The following is a 21,018-nucleotide window of genomic DNA, read 5'->3' on the forward strand; positions in this document are numbered from 1 at the left end:
AACGGACCGGTGTCAAGCACACACAGAATTATGATTGACATTCCTGCGGTATCCGACAAAAGGCAAAGAGAGGGCAAGAGGGAGAAAACCAGACACAGCTTCAGCGCTAATGGGGGAAACAGAGCATCAGTGGCACTGTAAATACGGCTTTATTTGGGAATCTGCCTCCCTGCGTTTCCACCGCATCAACGTGGCTGTCAAGGGCTCGCACCAGAGCCCAGAACGCACCCTCAGCGCAGAGGGGTCTCCGCTTGCCCGGCTTCGGCCGGGGTGCCCGCTTCCTCCCCGCGGGGCCAGGGCCCACGGCGCAGCCTTACAGGCTGCCGGGGGAGGCAGTCGGAAGAATGAACCTTTTAAATGTCTCAGGTATGGCTCAAAATAACATCAGACGTTTAACTGAGCGTTTTTTACCCCTGAGGATAGTCTTCAGGTGTTCAGCTGGGCTACAAATCTTTTATTTTCTTTTTTTTTTGCCTATGTTTATAAGCGCTCACAGAAAGACACACACAAACCATTAGGAAAGGGTAAAATAACATCTGTTAAATATTTTTCAAACCAATGTCTGCAGCAGTTCTCATAAGGTTCAACATGCAATACCGAGACGAGGATGGAAACAGCCTTTTATTCTAAATTTCATATGTACACAGAAAGCCATTTTACACAGTTTTGTAAATTCTGCGTAAAAGAGCTATTGTCATCCAATGTCACTGTGCTTACATTAGTAACAATTTTTAAACATGGAGTACATTATTAACAACAAAAAACGTTAACAAATAGGCATAAAAGACACAGGTACGTGTTCTGATATTTCACATATATTCTAGAAACAAGTTGGCGCAAAAATAAAATGTGCCAGTAAAAAAAAATAGGCATATTTTCAATCACGCAATACATGATTTTCTTTCTTGCTTTCTTTCTTTCCATTTTATACAAGATATGCTGAGATCCATTCTCAAGCCTTTTCACATCAGGATTTGCAGGCACTTCAGCAACCCAGCTATATTCTTATAATACATGAAGTTCAGACCAACAAACATAAAAACAGCTGCTGCAAAAGAAATTCTCATATCCCATATGCACATTCAAATATTTTTCACTGTTAGAGCAATCTTTTTAGTTTCAGTTATTTTTGGATACTGACATGTTTTCAGGATGGTGTGTAACAGTTTTTCTCCACCTATCTCTCATTCATATACTTAAAGTTTTTTTTTAATGTAGTATCATGATGCAACAATACGGTATACGGAAGCACAAGGCAATTGTCCACAAAGCGTCACAAATTGTAAAAAGAGGAATTTTTACTTTTTTCAGTTTTTTGATCTAAAGAAAAAGTCCAATTTCATTCACTCTTGCTTTAAGTTCACTCAGAAACTTGCCAAAATAAAGACAAATACATATCAGATGATCATGGGATGAATACCTCCCTTGTTCTTTTCCTAGACACAATTGTCACATGACCAAATTAAATTAAAAGTAGAACAAAGCAGAACCCACTTGTATGTTTGTTCATGATTCCCCATATTTAATGAAATAATAAAATATACCAGTCAAGGGCTTGGCTGTGACTGTATTTATAAATATAATAGTCTCTCTCTCCAGTTACTTCATTTGTAATGGGCTGTGTATTAGGATACAAGGCAATCGCAACAGGATTCTCAGGATAAGTGAAAGCCTAATATTATTTTGCTCGTGAGTCATGATAAAGGCTTTTTTTAATAAGCTCAGAGTGGGGAGAGAGAGAGAAAAAGAGTGCGTATGTGCATAATAGGAGAAGGACAGTTTTTCAGCATATAGACACTTAAATATTGATCAACAAAGACTGGTAATGAGTCCTCCATAAAACATTTTAGAATTGTGAACCAGAGTAGAACTAAGCCTTATCCATTTGAGAGTGATATGTAACCTCCCTCCTGACCCAAGAGAAATAAAAAAAGACATGCCAATGCTTAATTCAACCTCAAATTCATTAATTTTATGCCAGAAAGCTGTATGTTGGTGTAATAACTCACTGCAAAGTAAAACACATTACAACAAATCCTAGTAACAAGCCATTGACAACTACTGCACTGGGCTACAAGACGTGGTAACCAAGGGAGACATGTTGCCCACTTACGCTGTGATTGTCAAATGGTGGAAAATCCTTCCATGAATGTAACACTTGAGACAGAATGGCAAAGACATAAGGCCCACCAGCTCTCTGCCCATATTGTTAAAGGCACTGAAACAGACAATGGATATACTCCTTAGTACCATCAGCTTAAAAAGTTTTCAAAATAGAAGTCTTTATATGAAAATGTTCCTTATTGCGTGATAAGTAGATCTTCATTTTCTTCAACTCAAGAATAAAATGGTCTTCCCTTTTCTGGTGTTTGTAATCTGTTCAGCCTGGCTACCTGAGATGGTGAAGGCGGTACATCTTGCCTGAAAGGACCTTTAGGAGGGGTATAATTAGGGTCCTGAATTTTCTTATATGAGTCATAGTTGCTAGGTCCTTCAGAAGAAGTTTTTTTTTTCAGTTGTTGCTCTTTCCGTCTCTGCTCTTGACGGAGCAGTTCTTGTGTTTCTAGCATAACCCTGGCATTGAAGCCATGTCCTCCCATATAGCCATTCCTTGATCCCTGATAGCTGGAATATCTGGGGTTTTCCTTTGCAGTCTGGAAGCCTTCACCAGGAGAATAGCTCTGCTCCCAGGAGTCTTGAGATACAGAACTGGCATTTTTTCTGCTTTGCCTGAAAATAGAAATGGAAGATACATTTAAAACAAACCTTCCAGTTCCCCTTCTAATGCTACTGATAAGAGTCCCCGGAAAAGAAGAGTGCTCTTGAGAGGTGACCAGTTTTCCCCAGCTATAGCATTCTCAATAAGTCACGTTCTCTTCTGCCCCAAGGAGGCACCTTTTCTCTTTTGTTTGGAGAACATTTCCTATAGAGTTGAACTATGTTTCTACGCACCGCCTCCTCAGTAGGAATATGTTGTGAATATGCATCCAGTGCTACAACAGCCATCATGTTCTCAAGGAAAAAGTGCAACAACTCAGCTGCAAACTAGGAAAGACCATACAAAATGCTGTGCTCCCTAAGCAACCAGATAACAAGCAGCACTTGTAAAGTCCCTTGTGAAAGATTTGGATCTAGACTTCCACTTGATTAAAAATGCAACAGGCAGATCTTTTAAACACTTGCTCTAAAGCTGTACAAATCAGAAGATAAAGCTCGTTATTGATAGCTAGTTTTACAGATGAGAGTTTCGTCTTCCCAGTCCCAAAACTAAGGAGCTTTGTGCTATCAGGGCTGCTTCCCAGTTTACTATAACTTTTATAAAAGAAAAGGCAGAGATAACGTTTTTTTCTTATTTTCTGGCTCCATGGGGTAGATAGATAAAGCAAATACATATAGGAATTACAAATTCTTATCTCTTTTCACAACAACTCACTACATTATTTTGAAGACACATTATGGTTTTGAAATATCTTTAATTTACTATCAAATTGCTGGATGCTTTTATGAATTTAAAATAAGATTGGTGATGATAAAGTAAACAATTTTGTGCCGCAGTGAAAGAGATACCCATTTTGAGATTAAAATTAGTGTACAAGAATCAAGCAGTAAAACAAAATATATTGGGACATTAATCAATAAGAAAATCATTTAGTTGCGTATATATGGCTCAGTTTTTCATGTCAGAACACAACATGACTCAATGTGGCCTCATCCAATGAATATGCAGTGGAGAGACAGGAGGCCTGGAGAATTTTTCTACCATTAGTAAAAGTAACAAGTCACTTAATGTTTTTGCAATCATCCTTCCACACATATAAGTTGAAAATGACCATATCTACCTTTTTTCATGATATATTTTGAGATATCTCTGATAATGTGGATGAAAACTGTTATTCAGGATGAAGGTAAATTATTACGGCATAAATTATAACATAAATTCTTATGCAATTTTTATAGCTCTTGTTGGTATTTGCATACCCTACTTTGCCAAAGAAACAATGTTTTTGAGCCATGTTTTAACACTTCCTGGAACATGAGAAAACTGAATGAACCTCTGTAGGCTACGAAACTGTCAGGTTTCTGATCTAGAGCAAGATAAATTTTAAATACTACAAAATTAACTTGGAGTTGAACATTACTTGGAGTTTCACATGGGACAAAATGATGACTAGTTGGACTAATTTAATTTACTGACTGTTTTCTGGTCCTTGTTCAAAATTAGTTGGCCCACTTTCACTGTCTTTCTGGGAAGATTCCTTAAAATTGATTAAAGAGTTTATTTGCCTTCTGTATTAATGATTTACATTTTACAAGGAAAAAGAATGAGGCTCCTAGAGACTAAACAAGATGAAAAGCAACAAAGCTTAACAATGAAGCCAGAGCACAAACTTTAATCATTTCAGAGCCACAGTTGCAACATTAAACTTGGGACCCAAGTTTCTGGGTAAGAATGAGATTTCTCTATAGATCAGTCATAATGCTATGAACAGTCTGGAAAGCTGGACACCTTGATGTCCCAGTTTATTGTTGGTGAATCGCGGTATTCACAGCACTCAACTTTAGCACAAAATCCCCCAAATTTTGTCTACTCTCTGCACAGCATAGATACCAGTGCTCAAAGGCAATTGTTAAACCGTCATTAATTACTCATTAACATGCATTCTTACTAGTTCATTAGTCATTTCTCATGTTAAAGAACACATTCAGTGAAGCTCTCACTCATTCTTTTCAAAAAACCAGCATTTCTGTGGCCGACAGAATTATTTTCCAAATTTCTTGTTAGTTTTCTCCTTAGGATTATGAATTTCTGCCACTGGAACTTTGCACTACAACTGACTTCCAACTTTTAGATGCTACCAGCAACTGAGGAGAACAGGGGAAGCCAGTCTTAGGAATCATAGTTTTGAAACTAAAAAGACCCCCTCTGCCTCCCAGCATAAAAACAACACTGGCATCCACACTTTTCCACACAATCAACGCATTGCTGAGGCTAGCAAAATTTAAATAGAACTTTTCAGGAAAACCAATATGGAAGTGAGTCACCTCACAGGTAAGGTACAGATGAGAAACAAAGGAAATCTAAAGATTTTCAAAATGACAAACCAACATTATTTTTATTAAAAAAAACACAATAACTTTACATTTTCTTTTGTCACCTACTTCCGAACTTAAAAATTCTACACTGAGAGGTGCTGTGGCATGTGAAATTTGAGACATGTTTTGTTTTTTTCAAAGATGTTGGTAAGGTTCATGATACGATAACTTTGATTATTAATCTTCCATTCATTCCAATAAAATAGTTACAGCACACTTTTGGTAAAAAAACAAGTCACAAACCACATTTTCCCACAGGGACAAAAATTAACACAACCTTGTCTGGAAAGAACAACTAAAATCAAAGGAAATTTGACACCAACCTGCAGTGTAAAAGATTCTGCATTCAACTGTCGCCATTAATATTTGAAAATGGACAGACTATTAGTATAATGCTTAATTATGACAGTTATCTAATTTATAATGCAAGGTGGGTACATTTTTCATAATTCTTAAAGCTAAATATTAAGTAAAAGACATTTTGCCCAAACAGCTCATTTTAAAACCTAAGAACTTTTAGAATACAGATTTCCTTAGGAAAAAAATGTATTAATTTTCAGCATTCCACTGTTAATGATCCAGTAACTCAGAAGAAACATATATACTGGAAACCTGGAGGTCTCTGAACTTTGGATGGAGTTTCTCAGTTCCATATTCTTTTGTTCGAGGCCTTGCTTGTTTGTTTTTTTTTTCTCGTAATTTATGCCTCTGTATCAGCATCACAAGGATAGAATTTCTACCTAGTAAGGAGCTAGGCAAGAGAAAAAAACAATCTGACATGTCAAGGGGGGACAACCCATGTCATGCTCAGGAGCCTTTTGTAATTGCAGAAGCTGAAACTGGATGGTGTCCCACAAAGAGGAGCTTTGTTTTAATGTCTCAATTCTGTTGTGTGCTGAGTGTCATCAAATCTCACTGAAATCGGCTCTGAAGTAATTCTGCCCAAATAAACAGCTCCCACATGCTCTCACTTAAGGAATTTTATGCCTCTTCCACACCAAATACATTCCACCTTATATCAATGCTAAACAGAAGTGTCTGCACTAAGCACAACATTTTCCTTCTACAAATGAAATTAGCTCCAGGCTCCCGTACGCTGAACAGCTTCAGACAGTTCCCATACCTGGGTAATGAGCTGTACTGCCGCTGAGCTTGCTGGAAACTCTCTCTTTCCTCTTGCCGCTGCCGCTGCATTTGAACCTCTACCGATACTGAGTGTCTGCCACTCTGCGAGTATGTCTTGGAGCTTGGCTAGAATGTGAAAAAAATATTTATGTCTTAAAACACAAAAATACCCACAAAAAAGCTAGCATTTAAATTGCCGTTGTATACATACAGGCATATTTCTATCAACATGCAGTTCTAGTAGCTCTTTCATAATAATTACATTAAATTCTGATCCAGAACACTGTGTCCTCCGTTACCGGTTCTGTTTCTGACCTACTATTTCTGAAATGTATCAGAAAAATACTCGTCCAGAATGGGTTGTGTTTTTGTAGTAACGCTGAAATTTAAATGAAGTCAGTGGAACAGATCCCCAGCCAATGTAAATTAACATAGCTAAGCTAAAGCTAGGATTTACGCCCACACTGAGAATCCGACCCAGGGAGGCTAATTATAGAGTAATACCATTTATCCCTCAGCATTTTGATAGTAGGAATTAACTGTAAACACAATCAAATTAGCATTTAAAAAAAAATTATATATAAACTTTTCCTGTTTGGGATTCAGGGGGAACCACAGCTTTTTTAAATCTCACCAGCACACTCATGTGATGCTCTCCCTTAGAGGACCCATCCTATTTTTCTGTTGGTCCAGACATGTACCACATGCTTTTGTGAGAGATACGGTAACATTTTCCGGTTCGATAGGATCACATAGACAAATTTAGCAAGTCTCTTGCAGATAATGGGGAATCCTGTACCTTAGACAAGGATTTTAGGTAACATTTTAACCAGGAGACAATTTGAAACTTTGGGCAGCACACTAAGAACCCATAAAAGTGGATGAGCTCTCTGGGAATAGGGAGCATTACCAGTCAAGATCCGGCAGAATGGCTGGATTCAAACTTTGGATTAGGAAAAGATTTACCTTTATAAACACTTCACTTTTCATTTTACATGATTATTCAAATTTCATGATTTCAAGCTGCTAAATACAACGACAATATAGGAAAGAACGTTGTGGGGTTTGGGGGGATTTTTTTAATAATAAGGTTTCACCTAACAAAGAAAAAAATGTATTATTTTCTCTCTTAAAATATCAGTTCTATTCAAAAAACTTATTTCCAATCACTGGGAGGTTAGAGAGCCTAAAGACTTCGCTGGGGCTGGGAGTGAAACAGCCTGTATCAGACATGCTTCTGCTAAATATTTTTGCCATTTCATCTGTGTGTTTCCCTCGCAGGGAACACCTCTTTTGTTTCTCACTGTTAGACTTTCTGCAGCAGACAGATCTCATAATGGCTGACAAACATCTGAAAGATAAAAGGCTTATCAAAAGCTTCTCACAATTGAAGGCAAGTATTAAAACCCAGAAAGTTGTCATTTGTGACATAAACTTCTCCTTTGTCTTACTACGTAGTCAGGTACTTGCAAATAGCCAGAAACATAACACATGAAACAGGTGTACGACTTTAGAAACTTCATCTCCAATAACAATATACTTCAGAAAGAACATCAGGCGCAGCTCAGAAGTTAACAGATAAAATTTGGTGAATGTCTGCCTTTCCCGTTAGTGGAAGATTATCGTGCAAAAGGATGAGAATGTGAAAGCAAAAGCTACGAGTAACCCAGGGAGAAAATTTAAAAGAATCCTTGATGCAACAACATTGATGTCTCCTGCAGAATAGATCTACTCTGTAACAGCCGCAACAAAACAGTACTTCTAACAAAAAATGTTTGAATGAAGCATGGTACGGTGAAGCAACAAGTTCAGAAAACAGACTCGTGTCAGCCTTGTGGGAAATTCCTCGAGATGAATAAGCTGTACATATCCAAACCAAGGAACCCCGGTGGAGATTTCCTACTATATTAAATAAGGGCTACGCATATAGAGCGGCAATTTCAGTTATTGCATACGTCAACATTTCTAACTTTCCTGACTTTATTGAGAGTCTTCTGGCATTTGGTGTTTTATTGAAGGGCTCAGCTTATGGAAGTGAGTGATTACCTGAAAATCACAAGATTTATTTGTGAACTCTCTCCAGTGTGGTTATAAACCGCTTACAGAGAACCACAGAGAAACTCAGAGGTTCCCATCTCAGCTTCTTCATAAGGAATAAAAATATCTAAGCTAAGATTTTAAAGACAATCTCATCATTTCATGGGTTCTACTTTAACAATGTTGGAAAGTCTGCATATACTTGAAAAACTATAGTTAGTCAAATATAGACATGAAATCGAAGTCGCTTCTCTTTATTTGAAAGCTCACTTTTCATTTGTTTTAGTTCACTGTAAATAAATTAATGGATTTTACAGTACAGGGAATGGCTAAATTGTCAAACAGTTGGAGCTAGAATGTCTGATACAATACCTAGAAGCTGCTGCTAAATTTAGGTTTATGCAAGACACTAAAATGTAAAAATCAAGGAAGCATGAATATACGTACATGCACAGAGAGCTGAAATAACCACTAAAGCCTTTGTTAAGGTAACACAAGCTTTGAAAGCGCTAATGGACTAAGAATGGATTGAAATCAAAACTTTGCTTAAGTGAGAATTTTGTTTAATGCATACAGAAACCAACGGTTAAATACCGGTGGGGGCCATCACACCTGCCTGCCCTGTGTAGCCCATGCCTACAATTATTAATTCTTAGGAGTCAGGAATGGATTCTTAGCAGTTCACAAAGATTTTCATCTAATAGACAACATTTATTATTTGAAGGGCCTACGGCAAACATCTAAAATCAATCATCTCATTTTCTGAAATTATAAGTACCTGTGTGTCCTGTTAAATTAAGTGGATTTGCAATACTTAACTGATCTGAAAAGAAGGATACTTATTTGGACTCCTGTCTATACTTTGTTCACATCTACAATATGCTGTTCAAATAACGGAATCTGCTGTCTGATTTCAAGCATCCAAAAATATGGCAATGAGACATAAAAATACTCCCCCTGTTTGTAATCATATAATCCATAACATAGCATTATATACACACAGGCAGGTACATTCAACAATCTCTTTAACAAAAAGGCGCTACTTCAAACTCTCTTCATTAAAAACCTTGGTGATACCATAATGAATGTCCTTGATATATGGCTATGATGATATAAAGACTTAACACATTTCTTCTTGTATCCTCAGCTTGTTCAGAAAAAAATGCAAATCACCACACTGTGATTTATCTTTTCAATATGCTTTCAATTAAATGAGTCTAAAACAAAAATATTTATATCCTAAGCAATCTTAATATTCAAAAGCTAATTTGTAAGTTTTACTTCAATTCCCAAAGTATAATTTTATACTTATATATTTCTATATAAAATATATACACAAACACACATCTATATACAGATGTATCACATTTATGTCAGCACAAAATGGAGAGAATTAAAAAAAATACACAGAGGAAAAAAGTTAAACTATTTTCACATCCTTCAACAACAACAAAATCACGTATAAGGAATACAAAACATGATAATTTTAATGCTGATATGAACCGGGTAACACAAGGCTAAGTACAATTATAACAACCCCTCGAAGCCATCCAACAAACCTGGCAACAGCTCTGTCTTAACAGTACAAATTGATAAGAACTGTGGCCTTGTTTGCAATGAGATGTATGACAAGCACTGACCTTTTAAATCAGGATGCGGTCAAGGCCACAATAACAACCAAGGCTGCATTATACAAGTAAATGTATGTCCATGTCTTCCACAATAGATTTAAGTGCAATGATAGTTATTGCATTCAGCATTGTTAAACAATACTCAGCTTGCAAAAATATGTTTTCAGATATATGAAATTAGACAGCTCTCTTCTCAAAGAGACACTATTTTTAAAGCTGGACTGCAAAGTTAGAAGTTTCTACACATTTCTCTCTTTTATCCAAACAACGTTATTTTCATTTTGCACAAAATGTACCCCTGGGTCATGGTGCATTGACCACCACCACCAGCAATGGGCAGCAGGTTTTAGTGGATCCCAGCATGAGGAAAACATTAAACGAGCACCAAGACTCCTTTGCATGAGTCTTCTCGCCATCGCTAACCCATGGAGTTCAAGCTTACGGGTGAGGATGGCGAAGGAACGAAAGGACGAAGTTCCCTCCTCTCTCTCCAAGCTAAACAGAGTCTACCCAGGGAGTTTCCTTCCCTGCAGGCGGGGACGTGCACCCCGGAGGCTCGTTCCCTCTCACAGCAGCACGAAACTCCAGGCACTGCGCGGATCCAAGCTGCTGTACAACCACAGCATGGTGGGGGACATGGGGGCCACCTGGGCCACTGGATTTGGAGGTCCCTGGAGATGCCCTAGTCTAGATGACCCATCTGTCTCACAGCCCACTCTCTTAGGGAGAAACGGAGAGAAACGCTTATTCAAACTCATGGAGCTTCTTTGCACTGATAAAGAAACACTTAACAGGGAGATGAATGAGTCCTTTATTATCTTCCCAGATATTAAAAGTCCAGTATGTAATATTAAAATACATTTGCTTTTTTTTTCCAGATTAAACTCCATGTTCAACCAAGAAATTTCAAGTCCACCTGGGAAGGTGGTAGACATGAGGCACAAAAAAAACCAACCCTCTGAGGTTCTTATGGTTTAGGACTAATTAAAAATAGATAAGATTACATGACCTTGCCTGCTTTATGTATAAATACGCTTGGCACAGAAGATAGACAATCCATTAACCGTGTATATCAAAATTCAGAATGATAAAAACCATTCAGCAGTTCTGGGTCTTGAAAACTAATTTTACTTCCATCTTTTTGTTTACGCTGCTATGAGGAACAGAACATATAGTAATGTCTTTTAAAAAATAATTGCTAACAGGTGTGTATTAATTCAAACACTGTATAACAAGAAAACCCCATTCCTTTCTGTATCTTTCTATGGTGTATATGCAGGAAGCTGAAAAACATGCTATAGATCAGCCTGTGCTATTTACGTGTACTGCATGCCTGTGAGCTATAAATATACTTGTTTACAAAATGAAATGATTGCACTTTTTTAAATCTTCCATCTTTATTTTTATGTCTCACATAAATTAATAGATTGAAATTGGTTGGGGAAAAAAGTTAAAAATATATAATGCCAAAGCCAGGGTCTAAATCTTGGCAAGAAGTATATTACATTTCATGAAAACCTTCCCAGCTTGGATACAGAATGGATTTTATCTACACTAATGAAGAGAAACTACCTGTGGAGAGGATGCCTCCATAACTTTGGTTTGCTCTCTGAAAGACGTTGGGTAGGAGAAACAAAAATTTAGCTCCTAAAGTATATTGCGTCCACTCTAATGCTCAATTAGATATTACCTAATATCTTGAATAAAAAATCCTGAGAGAGACTCTTGATATGGGTTCATAATAAAAAGAATTAGTATTCCATTTTTCTCTCTCATTAATAGGTTGAATATTTCTACATAATTTATAGCCTGACACACACTTTGCAAATTTTGTTTCAAATATAGTCTCTTATTCATTTTCCCAAGTAGAAATCATGTGTTACAGTAGAAGATACAGTGATAAAAATCAGGCTCTTCTGTTTTGCTAAAAGAGTTTTAGATTATTTAGAATTCATTATGGCTTTGAATATGGCTAATATTATGGTTAAGACTTGATTACAGAGGTAAGAAATGAGTACCATAAACAGATAAAAAAAAGAACACTTTTTTTTTTTTTTACGTCTGCCTTAGAGACAAGAAAAAGATCTATATACCAACAAGCAGCAGAGAAACAAGCATAAGCCCTAAACTAGCACTTATCTATCAAGCCATGGTTAAGTACCTTATTAGGACTTCTGGAGTCTTTCCTCTAAGAAAATCATGCAATTATTTACCTTTCACAAGCTTCTGCATGTAATTAAAGCTATACTCAGATGAGTCACATAGTAAATTTAGTTTTGACCCAGTCAGCTGTTATCTTAAAAAAAAAAAACTTTTTATTTGACTCCTAAATATGTAAAGTGGAGTTTGCTCAGCTGCTCTCCTGATACCAATTTTCTCTTATCATCCAAACAGATTTGGGATGACTGCAGAAGAATGTATTTGTGAATGGAATTTGTCACTTCCCATTTTTAGCACTGAGTTTTGTATTAAAGATGAAGGAACGAAACACCAACTTTTGTCCCTCCTGAGTCTTTCTGGTTTTTGATAGTTGGTGTGTTTCTAGAAGCAGGACTGGCAACTAGTTGTAGCATTTTCAACTGATTTAATATGCTATTTCTTTAATTGGATTGTTCACTCCCATGACATTCAGGGCTATAATGCTGTGTTTTTGTTATTGAAGGTGGGGATCTGCTAATTAAGATGTGACTAGGCAAAAATACAAGATATGGAACAAATTACAACCCAAATCCCCTAACCCCAGGACTGGTGCAAGCAAAGATAAACCTCAGCAGACCCAACACTTACAAAGAAAAGAACAAAAAACAGAGGCACAGCTTTGGTATTGAACAGAAGCATCAGCCCCCAAAGAATCTTGCATTTGTAGAAAAATTTGCCATAACAACACCAAGGGCCTCAAAGATTAGCAGACATAGTGTGATTCCATCTAGTTCTATATGCCCGGATATACATTTCTGCAAATTCTGACTGGAATTAACACCAGCAGGATAAAAATGGATTAATCATACTTTATGCCATTTTTCAGTTTATTCCTGTGCAACATCAGGCATACCGTATTGCCTTTGTAAACCTTCTTGCACATTGTTTTTACACAAAACCATTTTTCCAAAAACAGGCTGTGCAGAGAAAAAAAAAAAAAAGCCTGAGAAAGTTACCTTAAAACAAACAAACACAAAAACCCCTTCCATAAAGCTTTGGCTCAGCTGCAAAACTACTGTATTTTAGAGAGGTCTAGATGATGAGACAGCTTGTTACTTAAACCTCAACAGTGTGTCATTCAAATGGCCTTGAGCAGAAATGTTATGCTGTTTAACAGCCAGTGCCATCTCGTCCCAACATTATCACTTTTTTGTGCCTGTTAAGCTGCCTGATGCTGTATGAACAGTCCCAGACTGTCAAGTATTTTGTTTACTGGCAGGCAAATACAGCTGGGCAAAAAAGCCAGCTCTGTCCCATTGCTCAGCCACAGAGAAATAACCTTCACTTGATGGAAACAGCCCAAAAGCGACGGGGTTAGTCACTGGACCCTTTGCCAAGGGTATCGTTCAGGGGAGCGTGATGCAGAGTGCTATGATACAGAGATCTGCCTCCTGACCGTGGAGGACACTAAATGTATTTGACATAGGAAACTGGACTTCTGTGTCACAGGCCGTTAATAGTCCAGGGTGGATTGGAGTTGGCGATGCACACAGGATTATTTTGATAATATATTAGCGGGTTCCTGAGCTATTGAGCTCCTCTGAATATCCTTAAAGCTGCCAGATTTCCATCAGTAACCATTACATACACTGCAAACTTTATATTCATTTACACTTTCTTAAGGTAACCAAGAGTCCTGCCTCATATCAGCACTTTGTTCCCTGTCCCCAGCCCTCCCATCAGTCTGTTAATGAGAAATGCAAGCTACTTATCACCTCGCAGCACACACTTCTCCGTGGATGAAAGATTGTTTTTGTCTTTCCGTCCAAGCCAGGTCGAAGGTGGTTGCTGCCAGGCGGCTCAGAGGCATGGCTGGATGTAAAGCCTGCTGTTTATGTGGGCTGCACAAGCTATCTCCCCCAGGTGAAAACATACAGCAGTCCATGTACAGGTGCACTTTTCACTGCTGTGGTTTATAACCAACAGCTTACAGATGGAGAAGACTGAAAGGAGGTTGATGAATGTATCCAAGTATTTTCCTGCGTATACGTTATAAACCACGTTTGCATTTTTTTGTGTCACTGGTATTTAATAATACATCTGGATCTGTTTTGAGAGGGTGTCTTAACAAAGTCCATCATCTTAGACTAATATGTTAAAGTAATACACAGTGCTTAAGAGAGAGGGTTATGGTTCCTTAACACTGAAATGATTGTGAACCGTTGAAAAGGATGAGATCATTGCTTTATCCTTTCCAAGCATTGTGATCTTGCACGGCTGAAGTAGATGACGGAAAAAATAATAATTCAAAAATACTCTGGGCCAATTTTTTTTTAAAGTACGTGTCTAAAATATAACATTTGGTCACCTAGGTATTTAACAACAGAGCAGCTCCTACAAAAGCAACAAAAAGCTTCAGAATTAATATTAATACATTAAGCTGAATTAGTCACTTTGAGCTCATTTGCATGATCTGTAGAAGGGGAGTAAACAGAGAGATCCCATTTGTTTGAATAAGAGAAAAGGGAAAGGTCAATGTTCTGACCCACAATTTAGGAAATTATTCCATTCCTAAGGTAATCAGCCTGTCATCCAAATAATTCCCTACTTGCTCATTACAAGAAACTATAATAAAAGCCAAGTTGCCTGCCTAAAGTTGCTATGGCATTTAGATATACAACTATTTGGCCCATGACCTTCAGTAGTTAAGTTCCCAAGTCTTCAAGAGTACAAGTTTTTCTCATAGACAGTTTTCCCAAGAACACCACTCAAATCTCTCATTTGGAGACTAAACAGCAGTTGATATGCATAATGGAAAGTACCTCCCACACCCAACCCCCTCTCTTCCAAAAACTCTTACACTATAGCGGAGATGAGCTATCACATTATCTTCACCACATCAAATCGAAAACATCTGGTAATAAAAAAATGTTTATTTTATTTAGCCAATTTCAAAGAAGGTTAGAGGTTTTCTAACATGGGAAAAGAAAAGCCTATATCCTGATACAGTTAAGCAGTGTTAGGTCATTTAGGGATACATTTACCTTTGTTCCTTTCCATGCTGCATGTTAAAAATACCACAGTTTCAAATTGGTGAGTTTAGGATGGACAAGAACACAAAGATTCAATAGAAGTCAAAAAATCTTCGATATACACCATAACAGGCAAACAAAGAAGACATACGCTGTATGATGTTACCTAGTACAAACATTCTGGAATTGTGGAAATTTGTACTGATGTCATGATATAGCTTCTGGGTTTTGGGGACAGCAAGCGAACTGTTCACTGTCTTTATTGCAGAATTTTAAACAAAAATACAGTAAAATATTTGTCACACACTTAAAAGATCCTAATTTAGGAAACTTAATTGATTAAAAGGAAACACTGATTCATTCAATTATGTTAAACAAGATAAGCGCATGGATTTACATAATTGTATCACATCGCTGGATCAGATTGAACAGGATTTAAATGATCAATTAGGACATATATCTCGAGACAAAAACTGTTTCAGCTAATGTAAGTGGCAAAAGGGGTACTGTTTTGAAATATGCTATTATGCATCACTCTTCTTTTTTACTGTGAAAATACACAGTTCTTCCTCTTAAGGAAAAGTACTAATCACAGTGATATTGTCTCACAGAAAATACCATTTACAAGGTTACATGATCTCTCTAAATTATTTATCATTAGTATGCATTTCATCTCAAAATATAATTCAGGATAATTGATATTGCCTCTGAGGCAAAAAATTGAAGCAGTAGCTCACAAAGTTGAGGGCCTAAACACAGAGCAAGTAATGCTGTGTACGCAGAGGACAGATGGCTGAAGAAGCTTAAAAATGAAATAAATGAAAATGAATGGAAAATGTGGGTAAGGGAAAGGAGAGAAGTTTGGAGGCAGAGGGACCTGGGTCCATACGGCTTTGTTCCAGGCTGGCCTAGGGACAGCTGGAGGTCATGAAAGCTTGCAAATTTGACAGACTCTGTGCACTTACCCATGGCTGCTCAAAACTGTAAGTCCGCCTCCTGTCTTCCACGTCCTCATCTTGTTTTGCTTGCTGAAATTCTTGTCTCAGGCGCTGTATCCGGTCATGATTATTAGGAGTCGATCTGTTGCTAAAAGAGGGAGGATGGAAATATCAATGTACTTTGGAGCTGTTATCTGTGATTGTCGTTTCTTAGTGAGGTGCCATTGCTACGGAAGAGCACAGACTTTAAAAATAATTTCCAAGCATTTCATACCAAGATCTTCAGCTTGTTACTAGGATTAATGCTGCTTGGACTTATTTTAAAGAAACTTCAGACAGTGTAAGAATAAGACTAATGAGGCTATTTCTAAAATCACCAAAAGTTACTGGAATCTTTTCAGCATGTATTACTTCTAGACATGAAGAGGAATACATGCATTAGGGTCAGACTTAACAAAAAGGGAAATTAAAAGAAAAGTCATAATGATCTCGGCTACTGAATAAACATGAAAGATACTCTATTCCAATCGATAAACTGTAATACTGTCAGATCTTTATTCACATCAAATTCATTAGGATGTCTGCAGACCCTGCCTATATAAAATTTGATTATTTTTCCTAATCAATAAGAGCCTGTCATCCCTTAGTTCTGTTTTTAACAAGTCTTTTAAACTGATCAGTCTGAAAGCATTAAAAGGCTCATGGGCCTGTAAAAAGCAATCCATTTGACAATGCCACACTCAAGAACACATTCAGGCGGTAGGCTTGCAGCTGGCTCACATTCTCTGAACGCCGGTATTCTGGGGAAACCGGAGCGTTAGAGTTATTGTTATGTAAAATCATATGCAGAATCTTGAACTATTCAAAACCATAAATTTTCCCACACCGCCTATCACAGGTAATCCTCTCTCCATAGCACAGGTTTATGTGAATGAAATATGCACAGGAATGGCTTATTTCATGGGGCAGAGGGAAAGTGGATATTTATTAATCTCATTGCCATTTTTCCAGCTGTGCTGCTCCCACCTGACCCCCACAACCCCCACCATATCTCAAACACGTTAATGTGGGAATCACAGGAAGCCTGAAAAACAAATCTGTTATATCAAGACTAACCAGAAACATTTTAATCTCTTCTTATGGCCTTCTTAAGCCCTGTATTTATTGTTTATTTCAAAAGAGTTGGTAAGAAATGGCCAGCTATTACTTTGTTTTAAAAGAGCAATCTACAGAGAGACAATGGAAAACAAGTCCATAGATTCATAGTGTTGGACACAGGATACAGTAAAACACAAGGGATTCATATCCCATGTCTTATCTCATATGAAAGGAGGCAGTTCTGGAGTCCACTTGTGACTGTCTGCCCTGTCTTTAGAGCCTGGTAGGTGCAGCAGATTAGAGGCCAGAGATTTTTGAGACATGTCACCTCCCACTCTTTTCGGTGCCATGTAAGGGAGCTTATCACTGACTGGTTGGCCAAACCAAAAATTTTGCATCAGTCTTCTAGTGAAGACAGATGTTTTTAGAGAGGCTTTTTTTTTTTCCTTTTCTATGAAACAAAAGGCAAAGAGACGGAGGGGTTTGGGGAAGTGTTTTGTTTCATTTTTTGCAAATGGGAGCTTTAAGAAATGCTTTATTTGTAATGTAGGTTAATTTCTATGTGCAAATTGCTGTTTTGAAAAGAAAAGTAAAAAGAAAGTTTTATTTAGAACAGGCGGAAAAGAAAGATTTTGGCATTTCCAAAATTTCCCCTTTCACTGTGGGTGTGCAGCTAATTCTACTTCTTTAATTCAGCTTAATTTTGTCGAACAGCTTATCTCCCTTTGCAGTTTCATGTTACACAAATTTATTCTTTATGTTCAAAGTTTGTTCAGCTTCACTATATAAGCAGTTCCTTTTTCTCATGCATTGCTATACACCACACTTTTTTTTTTCATGTAATCATCATAATCCAGTACACGACAGACAAAATACTTTGAAGTGGTTTGTTGATTTTTAAAACTGGTATTGTTATTCTAGCAAATGAGTAGTCCGATGCACCTCATACACACAGTGCTTTCTGTAAGATAATTTTCATTTAGACTTAGTAAAATACTTAAAGTATTAGTATCTTAGAGGTTACCTGTTTGAAAGAGAAATGCCATTAAGCTTTGGTGCAAAATTACTATCAAAGTGCTGTAGACAGACACCTTGATGTACTCAAGATGATGGGTAAATCAGTCATCAGCCTTCCTCAGTCAAGTTTGTTTCTAACACTAACAGATGACAATGCAAGAGTTACACTGCAGTAGATATTTAATGGTAAAGAAAAATGAAAGGAATAAAGCAAAAGTAACTGAACTAAAGCCTATACACTACACGTAAGAGACACATTCTACCAGCTCCAAAATGGGCTACTGGAAGAGTTATTACAGACCTGAGGACTTCTATACATCTTATAAAGACAATTAATAAAAGGAATTACTTCAACAGTGGAATAGCAAGCAAACGCACAATGTCCATGCTGTGAATTAAAACGTACATCTGCTCCAGAGCAGTGAATGCACAAGTTTGATACCGGTTACAGTGCAGAGATGGAACAACGAAGGACAAGGAGGATCCTAGGATTTATGATTAACATATCCTCAGACCTAAGAAGAAGAATTTATTCTAATGACAAAAAAAAAGGAAGAAAAATAGTGAAGCTGACTTAAGAGAAGATATTCAAAGTTATTAAAAGGTTTGATAATGCCAGAGAAGATAAACGTTTTAACAATATTTCTACTTTAATCCCAAAAGCAAGAGACATGACCTAGATTCAGGAAATTGCAAAAGAAGTGAATTATAAAAAAGGACTATTTCACAGAAAAGAAAGAGCTAAATTAAAGGACAAAACCACTTCTGTATCTAAAAACAATTTCTTCTGAAAATTCTTTGTGTTCACACAGTCTCTGAGATACAGAAAGTGAGGTCAAGTGAGTGGTTTTGTAATTAAAAAAGGTTAAAACAATTTTGTTTAGCAGAGGAAAAGGGAAAACAAAGGAACCTAGGGCTGAGATACCTTTGAGGAGAAAGATTATTTGTGATTTAGACTATAGCTCAGGTTGGCTTCCTTTCATTTCCATTTTCCTCTCAACCTGGTGCTTAAGTTCCCTTTATTGAAGGGACTTTTGCAGAAGTATGGTGCAAGTCCTAGAAAGTTTAATTAATTGCACCATGTTTTGGGGTTTTATTGTTCAAATTACCTGAAGATCTGAAAGTAAATTCACCTCAAAGAATTCAAGAGTGCCAATGGGAAGGAAGGAAGTTAACCTGAAATCCCTCCAAAGTTTATCAAAGATTTGACCTATGCTAATTTGAAACATTTCAGCAAAACTGCAATGGCAACTTTCTACAGTAACCGCAGCTTGCCTAGATGATACTTCTGTTATGAGCCTTTCCCTTTGCCTCCTTCAAAAAAAGGATGGTTGCAAACTTACAGAAGACAATCAGCACCTCCGAGCACCAGATGTAAGTGATGTTCTTCTTTCAAAGTACCCTAATTACTAAGTGCTCTTAAAAGACATAAAAATCAAGGAAAGGCTCGCAGGGCCCTAGTGCCGCAGGCTCCGGTGCGCCTGGGCTTCCTCCTCTTTTTGGCACTCCATTGCCTGCTGTCTACAGCTGGCACGTTTAACAACCAGCTATTTTGTGAGCGCTGCTTAAAAATACACAACCACCAGCCTGGACTAAAAATGCAACGGTAAGCAAGGCTTAGATAGGCCGGAGCTGTCACATATTTTCAGAAACAAGCAGCCACAGCAATGACCATCAGAGTCTCAGATCATTAAGCAATGTCTCGCTGTGATGTCATGTGCTGATGTACAGAGTTGTAATCCTTTCAAAACAGACAGATTTTCCGTGTGATAAAGTGGATACAAGCATGCTACTGAGCAGAGATGACTAAAGCTTTGGAAAAAAAAAAATTATTGGCCTGAAAAAGCATGGAAAAGGGTCTTAACAACATCACCAGGCAGTTGCAACACGACTAGAATAACCAAAAGGTTAGTATACAAACAGCGTTCTTTACACCTTGCAATCTTTTGACACCAATTTGAGCAGCCAGGGACGCTGGTCTGACTGGCTGCTTAGATCTCTGGATAGCAGTTATAAAACACAGATGGGTTCTTATTACTTCAAGCTAGCACATAAATACCAGCCATTTTTTATAAAATAAATTCCCTTCTGTTTGGACAGATTACATGCCTCATTTTAAAAATTAAGAGCCTAAGTTCACTGTATCTACAGGTAGAAAGGAAGAGAAAAAGAGTGCATTCCCATGAATTTGAGAAGACCGTCCCATTGTCTCTCAGTGATGCTCTCTCTCTGGTGGCAACGCAGTAGCTGGCAGCGCGCATGCTTGCCGAAGTTTGCAACTAGCTGGGCACAAAGTTGGACCTTCCTGCATTGCTTGGGCATGGGAAAACCAGAGCGGTGATAATCTAATAAAAAAGCTTCTCCTGCCTGCCGCGAAACGTGAGCTCCTGCTCGCCAGCGCACAGCCCACCCCCGCAGATGGGTTTGCCCATTTCAGATGGCCCTTGAGGGCAATAAACAGCAACTGTCAGGATGCTGCAGAAACATATGCCCTTTACCAGGCTTAAAGTTAGCACCATGCTGGAACGCACAGTCTGCGGGTCTGCTCATTCAAAGTGGATCTGTTACTCATTGGTGACGCAGCCGACCGCATCCAGACCCTGCAGGGTAGGGACAGCGCGGCCGCGGTGGTGATCGCCTTCGCGCACTCTCCTTCCTGCCACCGGCGTGGCATAGCAGATAGGCTTCTTCCTGTAATTTTGGTCCACAGTTTATTTTTTGACATGTGAACACCACTCCTCAAGTTTAACTAGTAAAACCAATTTGGCTGGTGCTTTCCTTCCAGTTCGCCCTACGTACTATCCTGTTCTGAGACACCAGAAAACAGAGTTTTCATGAACACGCTGATATTAACACCTGCAGGCATCATACACAAACAGGACCAACCAAGGGCAGCATCATATAGAA

The 21,018-nt window shown here is 37.9% G+C and overlaps 1 protein-coding gene across 11 annotated transcripts in view; it reads right to left on the minus strand.

Moving 5' to 3' along the window:
- Positions 1 to 608: 608 nt before the first annotated feature.
- PARD3 (par-3 family cell polarity regulator) overlaps positions 609 to 21,018 on the minus strand; it is a 477,274-nt gene continuing 456,864 nt past the window's right edge. For all 11 annotated transcript variants that reach the window (XM_067291891.1, XM_067291889.1, XM_067291888.1 and 8 more), the window contains 3 exons: positions 16,024 to 16,144; positions 6,218 to 6,345; positions 609 to 2,730 (listed from right to left, as the gene is read on the minus strand). In XM_067291891.1, coding sequence (XP_067147992.1) covers positions 2,337 to 2,730; positions 6,218 to 6,345; positions 16,024 to 16,144 — 643 coding nt within the window. In that variant the 3' untranslated portion in view covers positions 609 to 2,336. The remainder of the gene's footprint in view (positions 2,731 to 6,217; positions 6,346 to 16,023; positions 16,145 to 21,018) is intronic.

Source organism: Apteryx mantelli, chromosome 2 (genome assembly GCF_036417845.1).
Source record: "Apteryx mantelli isolate bAptMan1 chromosome 2, bAptMan1.hap1, whole genome shotgun sequence".
Taxonomy (NCBI): Eukaryota; Metazoa; Chordata; class Aves; order Apterygiformes; family Apterygidae; genus Apteryx; species Apteryx mantelli.